The sequence below is a fragment of the Panthera leo genome, chromosome B4, assembly GCF_018350215.1.
Source record: "Panthera leo isolate Ple1 chromosome B4, P.leo_Ple1_pat1.1, whole genome shotgun sequence".
NCBI classification, from domain to species: domain Eukaryota; kingdom Metazoa; phylum Chordata; class Mammalia; order Carnivora; family Felidae; genus Panthera; species Panthera leo.
Window position 1 is genome coordinate 121,735,946 of NC_056685.1, and position 16,942 is coordinate 121,752,887.

Genomic DNA, 16,942 nt, shown 5'->3' on the forward strand with positions numbered 1-16,942 from the left:
GAGAGCTCATTCTGTTTTAACAAGGGCCCAAAGGCTGACTAGATAGATGTTTTTAGGCATGCCTTTGAACTTTGGGATTCCTTAGCAGTGGGAGAGCAAGTCATGCCTTGAATGGAAAGTTCTTTCTTCCCTTGAGTCCAAATGTGTTTCTCAGCCATTTTGTGGCCCTTATTCTGCCTTTTGAATTGTACAGACTAGGTCATAAAACCAGAGTGTACGAGAGCCCCAAGAACTTTTGGGATAATTGCATTCACATTCTCATTGGGCAGGTGCCCTCACTGGGCAGGTGTTCATCTCCCTGGCCTTTCACTGCCTTTTCTCAAGGGGTTGATTTATGCTCATCAGACAAGGTTTTCATTTGGTCTGACCAGCGTTGTATTTCAATACATACAGTATGGTGAAGGTATTTAGGCTAAATTCTGTTTCTTTATTGTTGCTATTAGGATTATATATATCACGTAGTGAGTGCAATCTGTGAATGGACAGTGGCCTTTGGTTTTATTTTCTACTTCCTAACATTCATCCACGATTTCCAGGTAGGTATTTACCAGTTCAAATGTTATAAATTGCTGACAATTAGGATTAGGAGAAATCCATAGAACATTTCTTACACTAAAAAAATAAAAATTTAAAAATTTAAAAAAATTAAGAAAGCACTATCTGTCTTTTTACCCTTATGTGTTTGAAAAACATGTAAATATTAAGGGAAGCATCTTTAACAGCTCTCCCAACAATGAAATTCTCATATGTCCTCTGCCACTAGATGCCTATAGTCAGATATCCTGGTTATTAGCTTTTTGAAGGCCTCATTTACTAGTTCCGAATAATAGGAAATATGTCCATTTAATAAACAAAAATTTGTTGTGGAAAATGTTCCCAAGGTAGAGAGAAGGTAGGACCTTATCAGGTTTGACAACAGGGAAGATCTTACATTTTGAAACAAGTGAATTCTTAGCTGAAAGGATATAGAAGAAAGCCAAGAAAACTCTTTAAGACCCAACTCGAACTCTGCAGAAACCATAGTGAGGTCATCTCCGAAGGGGTGGGGCAAAGCTGTTGGGAGTCCATAGCTGGCACCAATGTACCTCCTTTGAAGCCCTTTTCTTCTGTCTTTAATAGAGTGTCACCCTAAGGATATCCACAGAAATCAATGATGATATTTGAAGAAAGAAGAATTATATGTCACTCAGTGAAAGTCGCAGGCAATTTCTGGAAGTGGTACAGAGGAGGGTCTTAATGCTGCCCTGTGTGGAACGCATCTGCAGTACGTCCGGGACTTGAATTTCGTTAAGAATTCCCGATAGTTGTACTATTTCCAAAGGTATGTTTTCATAGTGAGTGCAGAGCATTTGTGACATCGTAGCAATGTTTTTATAATTTTCTAAGTAGACACTTTTTTGTATTAACAAATTCATTACAGAGAAGATAAGTTGTTACAGAAAATGGACAGCTCTTGTTTTTGCACAGATTCTGTTTTGTTTTCTTTGTGTGTGATTGGTGCAAATACACTAAATAAGGAATTCACTAAGAAGTAAAATCAGGGCATATTCATTTAAAATTTTTATTTTTAGAGCATGAACTGTCTAATTTTATATCACGAGAACACTTAACAAAATTTGATTTATAATGATCGCAATGATTTAGTTAACAAATTAACACTATCAAGGATACTCTGATTTTTATGTGAACTAAGCAAAATGCTTCTGCTGAAAGGCCTTACTATCTCTATGCACATTAACTCTAAGTGAACACAGAAGACCTCAGGTTTTAAATTCCGTCCCCCATGGGCCTCCCTGCCCACAGAGCCACAGTGTTTACCCTTGCTGCTGACTGGCATGCCATAGTGGGCCTAATTCCAGGTGGGATGAATTCAGCAAGGCAGATTAGAAAAACCTTAGAACAACCAGAAAATGGAAACAAGCACCTGACAAGAAAGCCTCGTTGGATTCTGGATCGTTGTCCTTGCTGGATGAGCAAGGATGGAAAGTATCTCAGGGACCGTTTGTGGAAGAGATTGATATATAGTCTGACTCAGAAGCTGAAACTCACCTCTCAAATTTATTTCATGGCAGTAAACCTGTGGAAGAGAATGTAGGTCTGAGAGAGGAGATGGGAGAAGGTAGAGGGTGCAGTTTATTTGATCCTTCTTTTTATGCCTGTAGCTGGATGTTTGCATACCTCACGAACTGTGAACCTGGTCCTTTGTTAAGACCGACACGACCTACACACTCCACCTTCTCACCCAGATCACAAATGACAAATGAAAAGCAAATCATTCCAGAACAAGAAGTGGGCCTTGACATGTTAAGGCTTAGGTTTGAAAACTGAAGAGAAGGCCTTCCTTCAAAGACCCTCCAGACCACAAACCTCCATCTGGCCAAGTGGGTCCAGACCTTGAGTTCATTTGCCAGGGCCAGAACTTGGACAGCCTGGGAGGGAATCCGGGAGCGGTGAACACATCATGGCTCTTCAATAAATACCGAGTGAATGAAGCAGTCGGCCACCTCAGCAACAACAAACTGTGTTGCCTGTATTCAGCAGTGAGAACCTGATAACCATGTCTGAGTCTGTTACAACTTGTCGTGATGCTGTGGGTCCCCATAGTAACACTGGAACTGAAAGACTGACTGAAGCTCTGGCAAGCATTCATTATCTTGAAGATACATTCCTGTGCCGTGAAACCTGTAGGAGAATGAGTCCTCAGCTGGGACTCACTTTGAACAGACTTTTCTTATCTGCACTTCTCATGATGCATTATTATTCTTCATGTCCGTATCTCTCCGTGAGATAGATTGGCAGAGTATGTGCCTTGATCTTTATCTTTGTAAATCAGGCGTTTACCAGGGTGCCTCCTGGTACACAGCAGGTGCTCAATAAATACTCATGAATGCATGAATGAATGAGTGAACAAGTGAAGGAATGACTAGGGGTATTTGTAGTGCTGCATAGTGAGATTTACACTGGTTTACTAGTTAAGTGATAAACAAATGGTCTGTATCACTCAGTAATGTTGACTGTTTTGCTTTGTGTACTGTAAACATTTCAGTTGTTTGGGCTTCACGACCCTATGCCAACTCTCTTCAACCTGGACAGTTACCACCAAAATTGTTACATGGGATAGACAAAACGGTTCACCTGGCTTGCCAAACTGAGAACGCCAAAAATCACTCCAGACAATCACATTCTGCTGGTTCCCTGAAACCCCTAAAGCTGGTCTCATCCACATTTATGGTATTATTTCTCATTTCCATGACTTTGCATTTCCTTGGCCCTCTTGGCTGAAAGAGTAGAATAAAATGAAATATTTCTTTATTTTAGTAATTTGTGTTTCTGTTCAGTTATAACATGTTGACTAGGTACTACCGTGAAGTGTGTGTATCCAGGGAACAATTCTAGCTCCACTTGGACTCTATAGAGGTAGAATTTAAACTCTATGTTTTCTTAATTCTTACAGCTTTGCATGTGGGCACAGTGGTTCATCTTTGTAGAGACTCAAACATTAGTATCAGAAGTTCTTATCAGTCTGGACTCTTAGAGTTGATGGTGCCAGAAATCCAACTCAAATTTGTTGAGGAAGAAAGGGGCATCTGTTGACTCAAGTGACTGAGAAGTCCACGGGTACAGCTGGCTTTAGGGATGGCTGGTCTGAAAGTGGCACCAGAACTCCATTTCTTCTCTCCCTCTTGCAGCTCTGCTTTTTCTATTGACATCATTCTCAGGCAGGTTTTCCTCTGGTGGAAGTGAGATGGCTTCTAGAAGCTCCAGGCCTACAACCTGTCCAGCAGAAAGAGAAGACTTCTCAATAGTTCCATCAAAAGCCTGGGAGTTAAAGCTCATTATCTCTGACTGGCTGGCTTGGGTCACATGCCCATGCCCAGCTCAGGGAAGTATGATGCTCTGATTAGTCAGCCTTGAGTCACCTGTCCACCTCCGGACAGGTCAACTCTGTCTGAGATGCTGGGCTGATGGTGGGTGAAAGTTGTTTTTCAGAAGAAAGGAACGGGAAATGGATCTGGGACAGACACAAAGCAGTAGATTCCGTCATGGAATTAAAGCTTTCCCCCAAACCCCCACACCAGATGTCTTGGGTGGTACCACACGACAACTTGGTTCCAAGTAAAGCAAATTATACTCGCTGACAACCTTTTCAGGTTAAAAAAAAAAGTAAACATCAGCCACTTAGGTAATAAACAGGCCTTCAGTTAACTTCAAAGTTATATATTTTCAAGCTTTTTGTGTTTTTATTTCACCCCATGTGTCTGGTCAGGCAGTCAATTATCACATTTCTCAGAAGAGGAAACTAAGGCAAAGAGAAGCTCAGTGATATGCAAGAGGTTCTACGGTGGGATGGCAACAGATCCCGGTCTGGGACCCTTGTTTTCCTGATTTCTGATCAAGTGGGTCTTTTTCTTTCTTCCTTTTTTTTTTTTTTTTTTTTAAACACTAACGGAGGATTCCACAGAAATTGCATTTCACAAACCAAATTAAGTACATCAGTGTTGTGCCGTGTTTGGGTTTCCTAACATCCCTTGCATGTGGCATTGTCCCATGTTCTCATTCTTTCGCTCAGTTGGAGACATGCTGGTGTGGTGTTTGGGCCCTGGAATGAGGAAGGGGGAGCGGGAGGGAGATAAGTGGCATCCCATTCTCTCCCACTCCCTGATTCTGGCAAGTCAGTAAGCCCAGCCGTCTCCCCACACACATATTCTTGGTCTGGCTCTGAACGCCCGGCATTCTCAAGGCCGGAATGTCATGCATTTGCGTCCTGTCTGTTGCATAAGAGAGCAACCACAGCCTCAAGCCCTGGAGGAGAAGCTTCTGGCTCTCCTTGGTCACCCCCAGGAGACTCATCTTCTAAAGCGAAGGGCAGCAGGATGCCAGACCCGTACTGGGGGGTGGCGGTGACTTCCAAAATCGATGCCCAGAAAATGCTGAACGAGGTACCAACCATCTGCTCTGAGAATTGAGCCAGGGTGCCATCAGACACGTAGTAAGCCCACAGTTAGTCCCTCGGCAGTGAGGAGTGCTCTGTGCCCCACTGTCCCCGAAGCCAGCTCTGCCTCTGAACTCTTCGGTTACAAGAGATGACAGAGTCTTTTGAACTTCGATAAACTTGATAAGGATTTCTGATGCATAGCCCTGTAAGAGCCCTGACTGATAGGCCTTACGATCCTGGGGTGGAAAGATAATTTCTAGATAAGTGGGGATTCAGCTGCTCCCATTCCCAGCCCTTACTTCCTGAACCATTTGTTATTTAAAAATTTTTGAATCAGTAATAGTATTCAGGGGATTCAAAAATCAAAACAAAATAAAAAGGTATTCTGTGAAAAGCCTTTGTACTCTTCCTTTATCCACACTTACTCGATACACCTCTCTTTGTGCAGATAGCCACTTTTTATGAAAATACAAGCAGAAGCACTTTTTAAAATGTTTCCCTTTTAACTTCTGCCCCCACTGTAGCATACTGTACCAACAGTTTTGAGCCTTCCTTTTTTTGACTAAGCAATGGGCCTTGGAGATGCTTCCTTATCAATACAGAGAGCTTCCTTATTTTTTTAGTTGGTTCTGTGTTACACCTGCATTGTACCCACTTTCTGGCATCTCTTTGAAGGGCTACTATTCACTTACACTTTCTTCTGAGAATACTTTGCTTTTATAGACCTCAGTCATCAATCACAATATCCCTTTTCCCCTCTCTGGCAGACAGACTCATGACCGAACACCAGGGAGAATTCACAGATCCTTTGGCCCTCCCTGACCCCTTGGCTTGGTGGTCATTGTGGAATGGCCCAAGTGGGTGGGGGATACAGCAATGCAGGAGCCACAAAGAGAGAGAGGAAACTCCAGCTTTGAGAAACTGAAAAAAAACTTATTTAGAAATAATAGGTTTTAATTTTTCCTAAATGTACCTTTTATGCTATTTTTTAAATGTTTATTTATTTTGAGAGAGAGAGACGGAGAGAGAGACAGAGAGAGAGAGAGAGCATGTGGGTGGAGAAGGGGCAGGGAGAGAGAGAGTGAAAGAGAGATAGAGGGAGAGAGACAGAATCCCAAGCAGGCTGTGTGCTGTCAGCGTGGAACCCAACATGGAGCTGGATCCTCTGAACCGTGAGATCATGTTCTGAGCTGAAACTAAGAGTCAGATGCTTAACCAGCCGAGCCACCCAAGCAACCCCCTTTTATGCCATTTAAAATATTTACACGCTTTACTTTTTAAAGTGGTTTAGGTTCACAGGAAACCTGGGTGGAAAGTACAGAGCTCCCCCACCCCCCACCACATGCACAGCTTCCCCCACAGCGTCAGAGTTCTCTGAGTCTCTAACAGCAGCAGGAAACCATAACGGTCTCAGGACTTGGGGTCCTGGGTTCCAGGTCTCTTGCCCATCAGAATGATATTGGCACCAGTGATAAGAATGCCTGGAAGACAGACTTCACCTTCGTGAGTGATCCTTTTGCTCAGGGTCAGCCCAGAGGAGCAGGTTCCTGGTACCACCCAAGACATCTGATTTAAGGCAAAGAGTGATGTATTTAGAGCTGGCCAGCAATTTGACAGCTGCTAACATAACCTTTAACACGTGTACTAAAATGAATCCTGAGCTTACTTCAGTCTGTCATTTCCTCTTAATACTTGAAAAGTCACAGTTTTGTTTGAAAGTTCCCTCAAAAGGCTCTCGTGGGTGAATTTACTCTTCCGCTTGACTGCACTTGGAACCCTTAAGAGCCACCTTGAAGTTGAAACTGGGAAAATCCCGGGTTTCTCTGGCCAAGAGAAGAAGAAAAGGTATGTTCTGAGGTTTATTAAATAATTACCTAGTTGTTGACATGTTGGGGGAGAGGGGAAAAAGCTGAGGTGTTGGCAAGTGTGGACAGAGGTTAGTAAGGATCGTGGGTCACGTGGCCTATAAATGAGAGAGAACATTTTCGTGTTCAGGAGATGTGTTGTTCTGACTCAGTTAGTTAAACCTTAACGTCGTACATCATTATCTGGACTCTAAATGACCATGCTCAAATGTGATCCAGGGCATCCTGAAGATCGTTGGCTGTTGGGAGTAGACACATAGGTGACTTGAAGGGAAGCAAATGCAGAGAAACAAAACCCAGAATTAATTGGCCATTTTGACTTCCCATCTGCAGTTGGTCTGAGTGGCAGATTAGGGCAGGTTTCCTAACAAATTGCTCTGAGACTAACTCTATTCAGAGCTTCAGGAAGAAATGTCGTTCTCAGTTTGGCGATCCCTTTGATCGGTATTCTCCAAAACTCCAACCATTTGTATGCCTCCTTTGTAATTTTTTCATGCTAGTAAATTACTGCAATTTACTTAACACTTTTCAGTGACTTGCTATATGACTTAACTATTTATATTTTAAGAAGAAACTTCTCTCACTGCTTCTCCTTCTGGCTGCCTAGCTTAGTAAATGGTGTTAACGTCCACTGGGTCACCCAGGGCAGAAACTTGAGAACCATATCCTAGATTTCTTACTCTGTTCCCTACCCCACCTCATATTCTAATAAGTTTATCTCCTATGTACAGGGTGAACAGATGGTTTAGGCAAACCAGGGTATTTTGGGGGAATGAAAGGGACACTATTGGCAATTGTACCTAGAATAAACTGGATCTGTCTGAAGCAATTGGAATGTCTGATCAACCCATCTCTATGGTCTTGAATTCTCTTTCTCCTATTTCCACCATCACTACCTTGGTGCAGGCCTTCATAATCATTTGCTTAGACTAGTACAGTAGCTCACTATTGTTTCATCGATCTCAGTCTTGGTCCTTTATAACACATTGCACATACACATATGATATATAGAACCCTCTTGAAATCCTTTAGTGGCTCCCCATAAATCCCCTAGTATGGTCTGTGAGGTTCTTTACAGATACGGTTCCTTTTTATTTTTCCAGCCTGTGAGCTCATTAACTTATTCATTTGTCGACATTTATTGAGAGTTACTCTGGGTTGGCACAATGCTAGGCTACGGAATACGACAATAAATAAGACGGGCTCTGGCCTCAAGGTATTTACAGTGGAATGGAGAAACAGCCAAGGGAATACTACTGTAAAACATACTATGGAGAAACACTACACTCTTTGATCTCGTTGCTCTAAGTGCGGTTCGGGGACCAGCAGCATGAACATCACCTGGAAGCTTGATAGCAATGCAGAATTTTAGGGTCCTGCCCCAGACCCACTAAGTCCAAATCTGCATTTTAACAAAATGCCAACATGACTGGAGCGCACGCCGGTTTGCAAAGCCTGGTCTGTGCGACCCGTTGAGGCACCTGGTTCAGATCTCCAGGGATAATCATGCCTGGAGGGAGACCTGGAGGAGGAGCCAGTTTGCTAAATGGAGGCAAGGTGAGAAAAGACACAGAGTGGAGGATTTGCCTATGCTGTGGCACAGAGAGGAAGAGAGAATATACTGTTTGGTGGGAGTCACAGATTTTTCAGTGTTTGGGAAACACAGGTTGCAAACGGGAGCCTAGCTAACTCAGAGATACCCTTATTCAAGGGAAAAAATGATCAATTTTAGCACCTCCATTTCTTCTTTGAGCCCATCTGGAAACAGTGATTTAGAAGAAATACTTTGATTCAGAGAGACAGCAGGATAGAGGTTACCAGGCCTGGAGGGAGAGGAGAATAGGGAGTTACTGTTTAATGGGTAGGGAGTTTCTGTTTGAAGTGATAAAAAAGTTCTGGAAATGGATAGTGGTGATAGTTGCACAACATTGTGAATATACTTTAATGCCACTGAATGATACACCTACAAATGGTGAAAGTGGTGATTTTTTTTTTTTTTCTTCCAAAGTTTTACTTAAATTTAAGTTAGTTAACATGCAGTGTAGTATTGGTTTCGGGAGAAGAATTTAGTGACTCATCACATACAATACCCAGTGCTCATCACAACAAATGCCCTCCAGAGTACCCATCACCCATCTAGCCCATCCCTCTACCCACCTCCTCTCCATCAACCCTCAGTTTGTTCTCTATAGTTTTTCTTTTATTTATTTAAATCCAAAAGTGGTGATTTTTGTGTTATGTATATTTTACCACAATTTTTTAAAAAATGAGTACTTTGGAGTCAAAGGAGGCTTAATTTCAAGTTCCAGCCTTGCCAGATCTTGGCAAGTCAGATAACTTCTTGGAAACTCAACATGTTCATCTATAAAATGGGACGGATGATGGTACCTGCCTCATAGACTTGTCATGAGGATTCATTGGAGCAAGACCTGTAAAGCACTGGGCGCTTGTTGGCTTATCTTTGGGCCCATCCTTAGCACAGGGCCTGGGATAGCCAGAACTCTGCAGTGCAGCTAGAATCATTCCTTCCTCCCCGTTTGACTGAGGAGGTGGTTTTCTACTCTGGCTGCATGTTAGAATCACTCGGAGGGAACCCAGGTGATTCCAGTGTGCAGCCAAGGCTGAGAAACTCTGCAATAGAAGCGGGTCACAAACTTGAGTGTGCATCGGGATCACCTGGAGGGTTTGTTAAAACAACTCCTGGTCCCCATCCCCAGAGTTTCAAGGTTAGTAGATGGGGACCAGCCTTTCACTTTATCATCTGCCTAGTGGCTCTTTCCGTTTGTTGGCAGAGTTTGTACCATTCCACTCACTATCTGACCTCTTCCAGGTCCATTACTCTACTCCAGCTTTTCTTGAAAACATTTGCCAATAACTTTTCTCATGTCTCAATATTCCCCAACCTGTCCTGGCTTTAGACACAGTTTACCATGTCTCAAAATTCTCCTTCTCTGAATTCAGAGACATATTCTTTGCATTTTCTTCTTCCCTTCTCCCTCCCCAACTTGGAAGCAGGGATTCCCATGTGACACTCCCATGACCATATTCTTGGGTCCCTATATTTATCCCTTAAAAAGAACACAGTCTTGGAAATGAGACAGACAGGGATTCATATCTTATGCTTGGGCAACTCAAACACTGAGCCTCCTTTTCCTTTCCGGTGAGTTACGGGTAAAGATAACAGTACCTCTATAATAATACATTCCTGACACAAAACACCCAATTATTAGTTATTACAATGTGTAACCTGGGGTGTCTGGGTGGCTCAGTTGGTTAAGCATCCAACTCTTGATTTCAGCTTAAGTCATGATCTCATAGTTTATGAGTTCGAGCCCTGCTTCAGGCTCTATGCTGACAGTGCAGAGCCTGCTTGGGATTCTCTCACTCCCTCTCTCTGCCCCTACCCCCCTCAAAAATAAATAAGCTATAGTGTGTCACCTTTAAGAACATGGCAAAATCGTGACTTGAAGACAACTCCGAGAGTAGTGGAACTAACCCATGGGGGGATACAGTAAGGGCTTTACCAAACCAGGATTTACCAAGGGGCAGGGGATGGTCCTAACCACAGATTTTCCAGAGGACCTGGGAAGACAGGGAGGTGACAGATGGGATTTGACAAAAGGAATGGCCAAGAGAGTCTCTGTGACAACATTAAAATGTGAGCCTATGGGCTGGTCCACGCACAGGAAGGGTGTTATTAATGGTGCTAGCACGGGCTATGGAATGGCCCCAGAGAAAATCCACAAGGGAATTTTAACCCCATCAATGTGGAATTCAGTCCTTTTGCAAGAAACAAGATGATAAAGAACCTGTTACAATTTGCATCATTTATTATAGTTGTGTGCAAAACATGACCACGGGGTGTTACACAGAGCTCTTGTTACAAGATGAGGGCTCTGAGTGCTGTTTCCCGTCGATGATGTTATTCAGCAGGATGGCTCACATGTTGAAATTTGAAACTCTTTGGGTGAAGAATCCCTCTGCAGGCTGTACCAGATGTTGCTTGTGTAGCTCCCTAAGCACAGAAAGATGAGTTAATCCTTGAATTATTCTGAACTTACATCAAACTCAGAGGCTTTGATCCAATGAGCCATGGCAATAAAAAACAAGGCTATCAGAAGAGCTGTGGGTGGTAGTCCTGTCTCTGAGAAAGGAACGGGGCCACTGGCTGACGGCTGCATTCCAAAAGGCCTCCAGATGCAGAGAGCCATGAGCAGAGGGCCTGACTTAGTGTGATGTTGTGAAAATCCTGCACTTGAAACACATGTAGTCATAAACAAAAACTTCCTCACCCTCTAAAGACCCTGCAGAAGTATCACCCCCTCCAACATGCTTCCCCTGGTTCCAGGCTCACTGATCCCACTTACCTTCTTTTATCCTCATCATCCATAACACGTAGCTTGACACATGGTTGTTCTACAAATACACAGTTTTCTCTCCCCAGTTATATGGTAAGTTCCTAAAGGTCCTAAACCAAAAAAAAAAAAAAAAAAAAAAAAAAAAAATGTATATATATATATATATATATATATATATATATATAAATACAAAATAATTATTTTGTATTTTTGTATTTCTGAATGCCTAGCACTCTTAAGAGATACCATCGTCATCTTTTCATCCCTAAATCTAGCACAGCACCTGGCAGGTAGCAGATACTCAGTAAGTGAGTAAATAGGTACTTAGTAAATGAATGGAATTGATTGACAGCTAAGTTGAGTTGGCAATCAATAAGAGAAGATGTAACAGGCATTTCTTGCTTTGTTTGCCCAGCACCTCACCCCACCCCCTTTCTTCCAGAAGTTTCCTCTCCCTTATCCCCATCTTTGTGGTTCCCACAGGATCTGCTATGTTGTTTCATGACCCCGTGGAGTTTACCTGACTCCAACTGCTTCAGTGAGTCCTTCCCTAGAATTTTTCAACTTGGAACCATAAAGAATGTTAAGATAGCTTTTTTTTTCCCTTTTCCTGATGACCAAAGCTATGAAACGTACTGTTTGTTAGCGAGCTCTTTGCCCCCATGTTTTTCACCACATGAAGAAAGCTGATCATTAGCTTGGATGAAGAATGAAACTAATGAAGAGAGTGAATGGACAGACAGACAAGAAGAATAAAAAGGAAACCTGATGGTTTTGAGTTCCTGGTTTCAGTTGTTCCTATGCCTCAGGCACATTCCTGTCTCTGGGTTTCACAGAGATCACATTATCCCTTATAATAACCCCCTCTTTTGCTTAAATGAGTTTGAGTTAGGTCTCTCTGTCACTGGTAACCACATAAGTCCTAACTAATACAGAAGTCCCTGCTTTGTGGTAGACACTCCATAAAGAAGAATGGATGAATACAACCTCATTAGGCCAAATTATGATGTTTTACAAGCAGGCATTTTTCAAAACTTCCCATCCTTATTTGTGGCTTTAATACATATCTCTTTGATACCCCTCCTTCTACTAACCACCCCCAGAGATAGCTCAGTTCTGAATATAGAGGAGGCACATGCTATATACATGGCAGCTAGTTTCTGGTGAGTTGCTTCTTCGTTTTTCATTTTCAATGACAATTTAATCCGTGAGTGCATTTGTTGAGAATCTAAGATGTTTGGGGCTGCACTGCCATCTGTGCATGATGGAAGACATTTGTAACAACTTTCTAAAGTGCACATAGAGTGACGGGTTTTGAACGGCAGCCATGAACTCAACATGAAAGGATGGTCTTCACGAGCAAAGGGAAAGAGCCTTTGAATAGCTCCATGGTAGACAAGATGGTACTAGAAACTTACTGGCGTCCACATTTTCTGGACTTCAGATTCAGGCACATGGCCCAGGGCATATGAGGGAATTTATGGGAACAATGGGACAGCTTGCTTGATGTTGGGTCACCAGCTCAGCAGCTCTGGTCACCATATTTATAGAGCTCATCTTTAGCATCAAACCTTTCTCTAGACAGGCTGGTCTGCTTACCGCCACACAAATGGCCATGTGGGTTTTATCCTTAACATTTTCTCGGAAAACTCCTGGTGCCAGATACCTCTTCCTGCCTTACTTCCTGTCCTTTCATTCATATCAAACCCATACCCCAAGTGCCTCTGTCCTATCTCCTCCAGAAATGACTGTTCTATCTAATCTGCCACATGTGACATTTTATTCATCCTAAGAATGGCATGTACCATATAACCTCATATCCACACTCCCCTACTCATGAAAAACATCACTAATTGATATGGGTGCTCCTTCCCTCTAAGGCTGGTAGGAACATCAGAATTCTCAACATAGAACTTGAGGCAGACAGTACAAGCTCAGTGTGGTTTGTAAGCAGCATGAAACCTAGTTGCTATCTCTGATCCATCCCCTTATATTGTTATTTGAGGTTTTGGGATGTACCTTTGTAAATTTATATTTTAGTTACTATACAGTGCAATATTGGTTTCAGGAGTAGAATTCAGTAATTCATCATTTACATATAATACCCAGTGCTCATCACAACAAGTGCCCTTCTTAATACCCATCACCCATCTAGCCCATCTCCCACCCACCTCCCTCCATCAACCCTCAGTTTGTTCTCTATCACTACAGTCACTTGTGGTTTGTTTCCCTTTCTTCTCTCTCTCCCCATATGTTCATCTGTTTTGGACGTGCTTGTTTTCTTTCTTGCTCCAATATAACAGCAAATATTTATTGAACGCTTATATGTGCTGGCATTGTGCTAACCATTTTACATGTATTTTCTAATTCAGTCCTCAAAACAATCCTGTGAAAGTATTAGTATATAATACCCTCAATCCTGTGAAGATATCTGCATTTTATAGGTGGGGAGTCTAAGGGTTATATTTATTTATTAAATTGGTTTTTTATTTTATTTATTTAGTTTTTATTATTTTATTTTTTAATTTACATCCAAATTAGTATATGTTAAATTGATTTTTAAATAAAAATTGTATATATTTACAGTGTACAACATGATTATTTGATACAAACACACACACACATATAATGAAATGGTTACTGCCTTCAAGCTAATTAACATATCTTTTCCTTTCATGGTTACATTTTGTTGTTGTGAGGAGAGCATCTGAAATCTACTCTGTTAGCAAGTTTATAATATTTGTTACAGTATTATTAAATATAGTCACCATGGTATACATTAGGTTTCTACACTTATTCATCTTACATAACTGAAAATTTGTACCATTTGACCAACATCTTATTTCCTCCACCTCCTGTCCCTGGTAACCACCATTCTATTCTTTGCTTCTATATATTCAATTTTTTAATAAGTGACATCATTCAGCTTTTTTCTTTCTGTGTCTGGCTTATTTCACTTAGCACAATGTCTTCTGGGTTCAGCCACGTTGTTGCAAATGTCAACATGTCTTTTTGAAAGGCTGGACAATATTCCATTATATATATCTCACAGTATTTATATATACAAATACATGGTGGTTTCTTTTTCAAAATTTTTTTTTAAGTTTTAAAATTTATTTTGAGAAGTAGACAGAGAACATCCCAAGCAGGCTCTGCCCTGTCAGTGAGGAGCCTGATGCAGGGCTCGAACTCACCAACTGTGAGATCATGACCAGAGCCAAAATCAGAGGCTCAACCGACTGAGCCACCCAGATGCCCTATATGGCAGGTTCTTAGTCCATTCATCTGTTGATGCACACTTAGATTGTTTCCATATCTTGACTATAAAAGATAATAAGTAACTTGTCCAAATACACACAGCCAGAATATGGCAGAACCGGAACTTGACTTCCAAACATTTGCTCTTAACCAACGTGGTGTATCATGTTGCTCTTCTTTGTATCATCCAACTAGCGCAGAGCTGTGTGCCTAATAAATATTTGTTGAATATAGGGGCACCTGGGTGGCTCAGTCAGTTAAGCTTCTTACTCTTGGTGTCGTCTCAGGTCATGATCTTACAATTCATGAGATTGAGCCCCACGTTGGGCTCTGTGCTGCCATCGCAGAGCCTCCTTGGGATTCTCTCTCCGTCTCTCTCTGCCCCTCCCCTGCTTGCTCTTTCTCTCTCTCTCTTAAAATAAACATTAAAAAATAAAAATAAAATAAAATAAATATTTGTTGAATATAGGGTTTTTATAAAACAATAAAGTTTTTCACAAGAGACAGAAATTGAATTGAAAATACCAGAAACAAATTCTCTAGCGAGAGTTGGAGTACACTTGAAAGGAGCCTACTTCACTTTCCCAGTATCCTTGGCTAAAGGCAGTGCCCTTCCCCATTCCACAAATACACATGCTTTATGAAAACAGAAATGCTAAAGATCAACTCTGACAGGGGTGCTCTAGGGAAGAAGCCCCTCTGGGAGCTTGAGAACCTCCCAACGGATCCTCAGGATGGCTCTGTTAACCACCCAGTCACTGGCACCTCCCTGGGGCTCAGTTTCCAAATTTGCAGAATGATTCATTTAGACTGGATCACCACTACCCAAGTGTGTTTCTTGGGATATTGGCCCTACAAGAAATTCAAATAAAAAGTAGTTGTATTTTCAAGTGCTAATGGGAAATTGCATTTCTCCTTGGGAGATACATAATCCATAATTAAAGGGTCTGAGTAGTCCAGCAGGAAAGAACCTGCCTATTTAACGTTTACTTAATGGCTATTTAACTTCGCATTGCCTAGTCCCCTTTGGTTTCACATAACTGCTAATATATCTCAGAGCTAATACACTTAGGAAAAAAAAAAGTTAAATATTTTCTAAAGCTCCTTCGTAACATTCTGTAAGTCTCTAAAGTAATATAACTTGACTATAAACTTCCCTCAGTGAATTAAAGATGGAATCACACCGTTTCAAGTTTTTGGGATTTCTTTGTCAGAAACGTTGAAAGGGTGTTTAGATGACCTATCCAGGTTTAGCAGTTCAGGCTGCCCTGTGTGTTTCCTGAAGGGGACAGTAGGGGGCACTAGTGGACTGCAGTAAAGGCCACCCCTCCACAAACCCCAGGAGAAGCGGCCAACTGAAGTAGCAACCAGCCCAATTCCTTTTCCAGCTGAAAGGAAAGCTACTGAGAGCCAACTCCTCTCCCTTTTGAGTCTCTCTCTTTCTCCTTTAGAGGAAATACTGGGATCGAATCAGGATAGATAACATTGTACGTGTGCCCTTTACCTTCAGAGATAGAAATCATTTAAGACAACTCTTTTCAACTGCTTTTCATTGATTGTGTTCATTTTGGGGCAGCTACACTTGACAATGGAAGTTATTATTGGACTAAACATAGAGCCTCTGAGTTGAAAAAGGAATTCTTTCCTTCATCAATTCTCTCATCTCAAAAAAAAAAAAAAATGTACAGGTGAAGAAAAGAAAAAAACTTTGTTCAGATGTAAGTTCTTTTTTAATTTATATTTTCTCTCTGAACTTCGGGTGTAAGGCTTACACAGGCAAGTGTAAGAGGCTTGGGGGGAAATGGAGATACATAACTTTTTCCCACTTATCGTCATTTTCCTGTGAAGTAGAACAACTCAGGCAAGCCTCCTTAACCTGGGCAAACACAAGAGATTGGGGTGATCTAAGATGATATTGTCATTTTTCCTACATCCTCCCTCATTGTTAACTCCCTGCTTCCCACCCCCCCATGCTGTCCCTGCAAGAAGTCCCCCTCTTAGGAAAGAAATACTACATAGACTTAAAAAATGTTTTCTTCATGAAAAAGTGTAAACACAATTCAGGAGTATAGCCTACAGAAAGGAACAGAAGGCAGAAATACTACTTTTCACCGGTAGAAATTCTCTGCCTTCTGGCTTAGAGGAACTTTGAGCTTGAAAGTCCTCAGCATCCCCCTCAAACCCATCCCTTTATTGTGTACTCCAGGGGCCCTGAGACCCCAGGCCATGCAGGGAGGTGTACCAGCTGGCCGATGTCTGTCGTTCCAATGGCCTCCCGCTGGATCCCAGTCCCAACCCTTTAGGAGATAATAGGTGCTCATCTCTGTAGGCAGCAAAGTGCACCAATCAACGGCCACACGCCACAATGATTGTATCTGTGGTGTGGACTGTCTTGTTTGTGACAACACCATTCTTGCCCAGTGAGAACAGGGGAGAAAATGGCAGGTGAGAGGGGGCTGCTGGGCCAGCAAGCAAAGCCTGGTTTGTCTGATTTCTGACCCATCTCTACTACTCACCTCTGTCAG

At 42.0% G+C, this 16,942-nt stretch overlaps 1 protein-coding gene across 7 annotated transcripts in view; it reads left to right on the plus strand.

Annotated features, from left to right (window-relative positions):
- Positions 1-16,942, plus strand: part of DRAM1 (DNA damage regulated autophagy modulator 1) — a 64,613-nt gene that overhangs the window by 34,458 nt on the left and 13,213 nt on the right. For 3 of the 7 annotated variants that reach the window (XM_042947521.1, XM_042947520.1, XM_042947522.1), the window contains exons 6-7: positions 444-536; positions 1,120-1,321. In XM_042947521.1, coding sequence (XP_042803455.1) covers positions 444-536; positions 1,120-1,164 — 138 coding nt within the window. In that variant the 3' untranslated portion in view covers positions 1,165-1,321. Of the gene's footprint in view, positions 1-443; positions 537-1,119; positions 1,322-3,046; positions 3,318-11,642; positions 11,929-16,942 lie in introns of those variants that run through there. The other 4 variants (XM_042947519.1, XM_042947525.1, XM_042947523.1 and 1 more) reach the window with 3 other exon arrangements.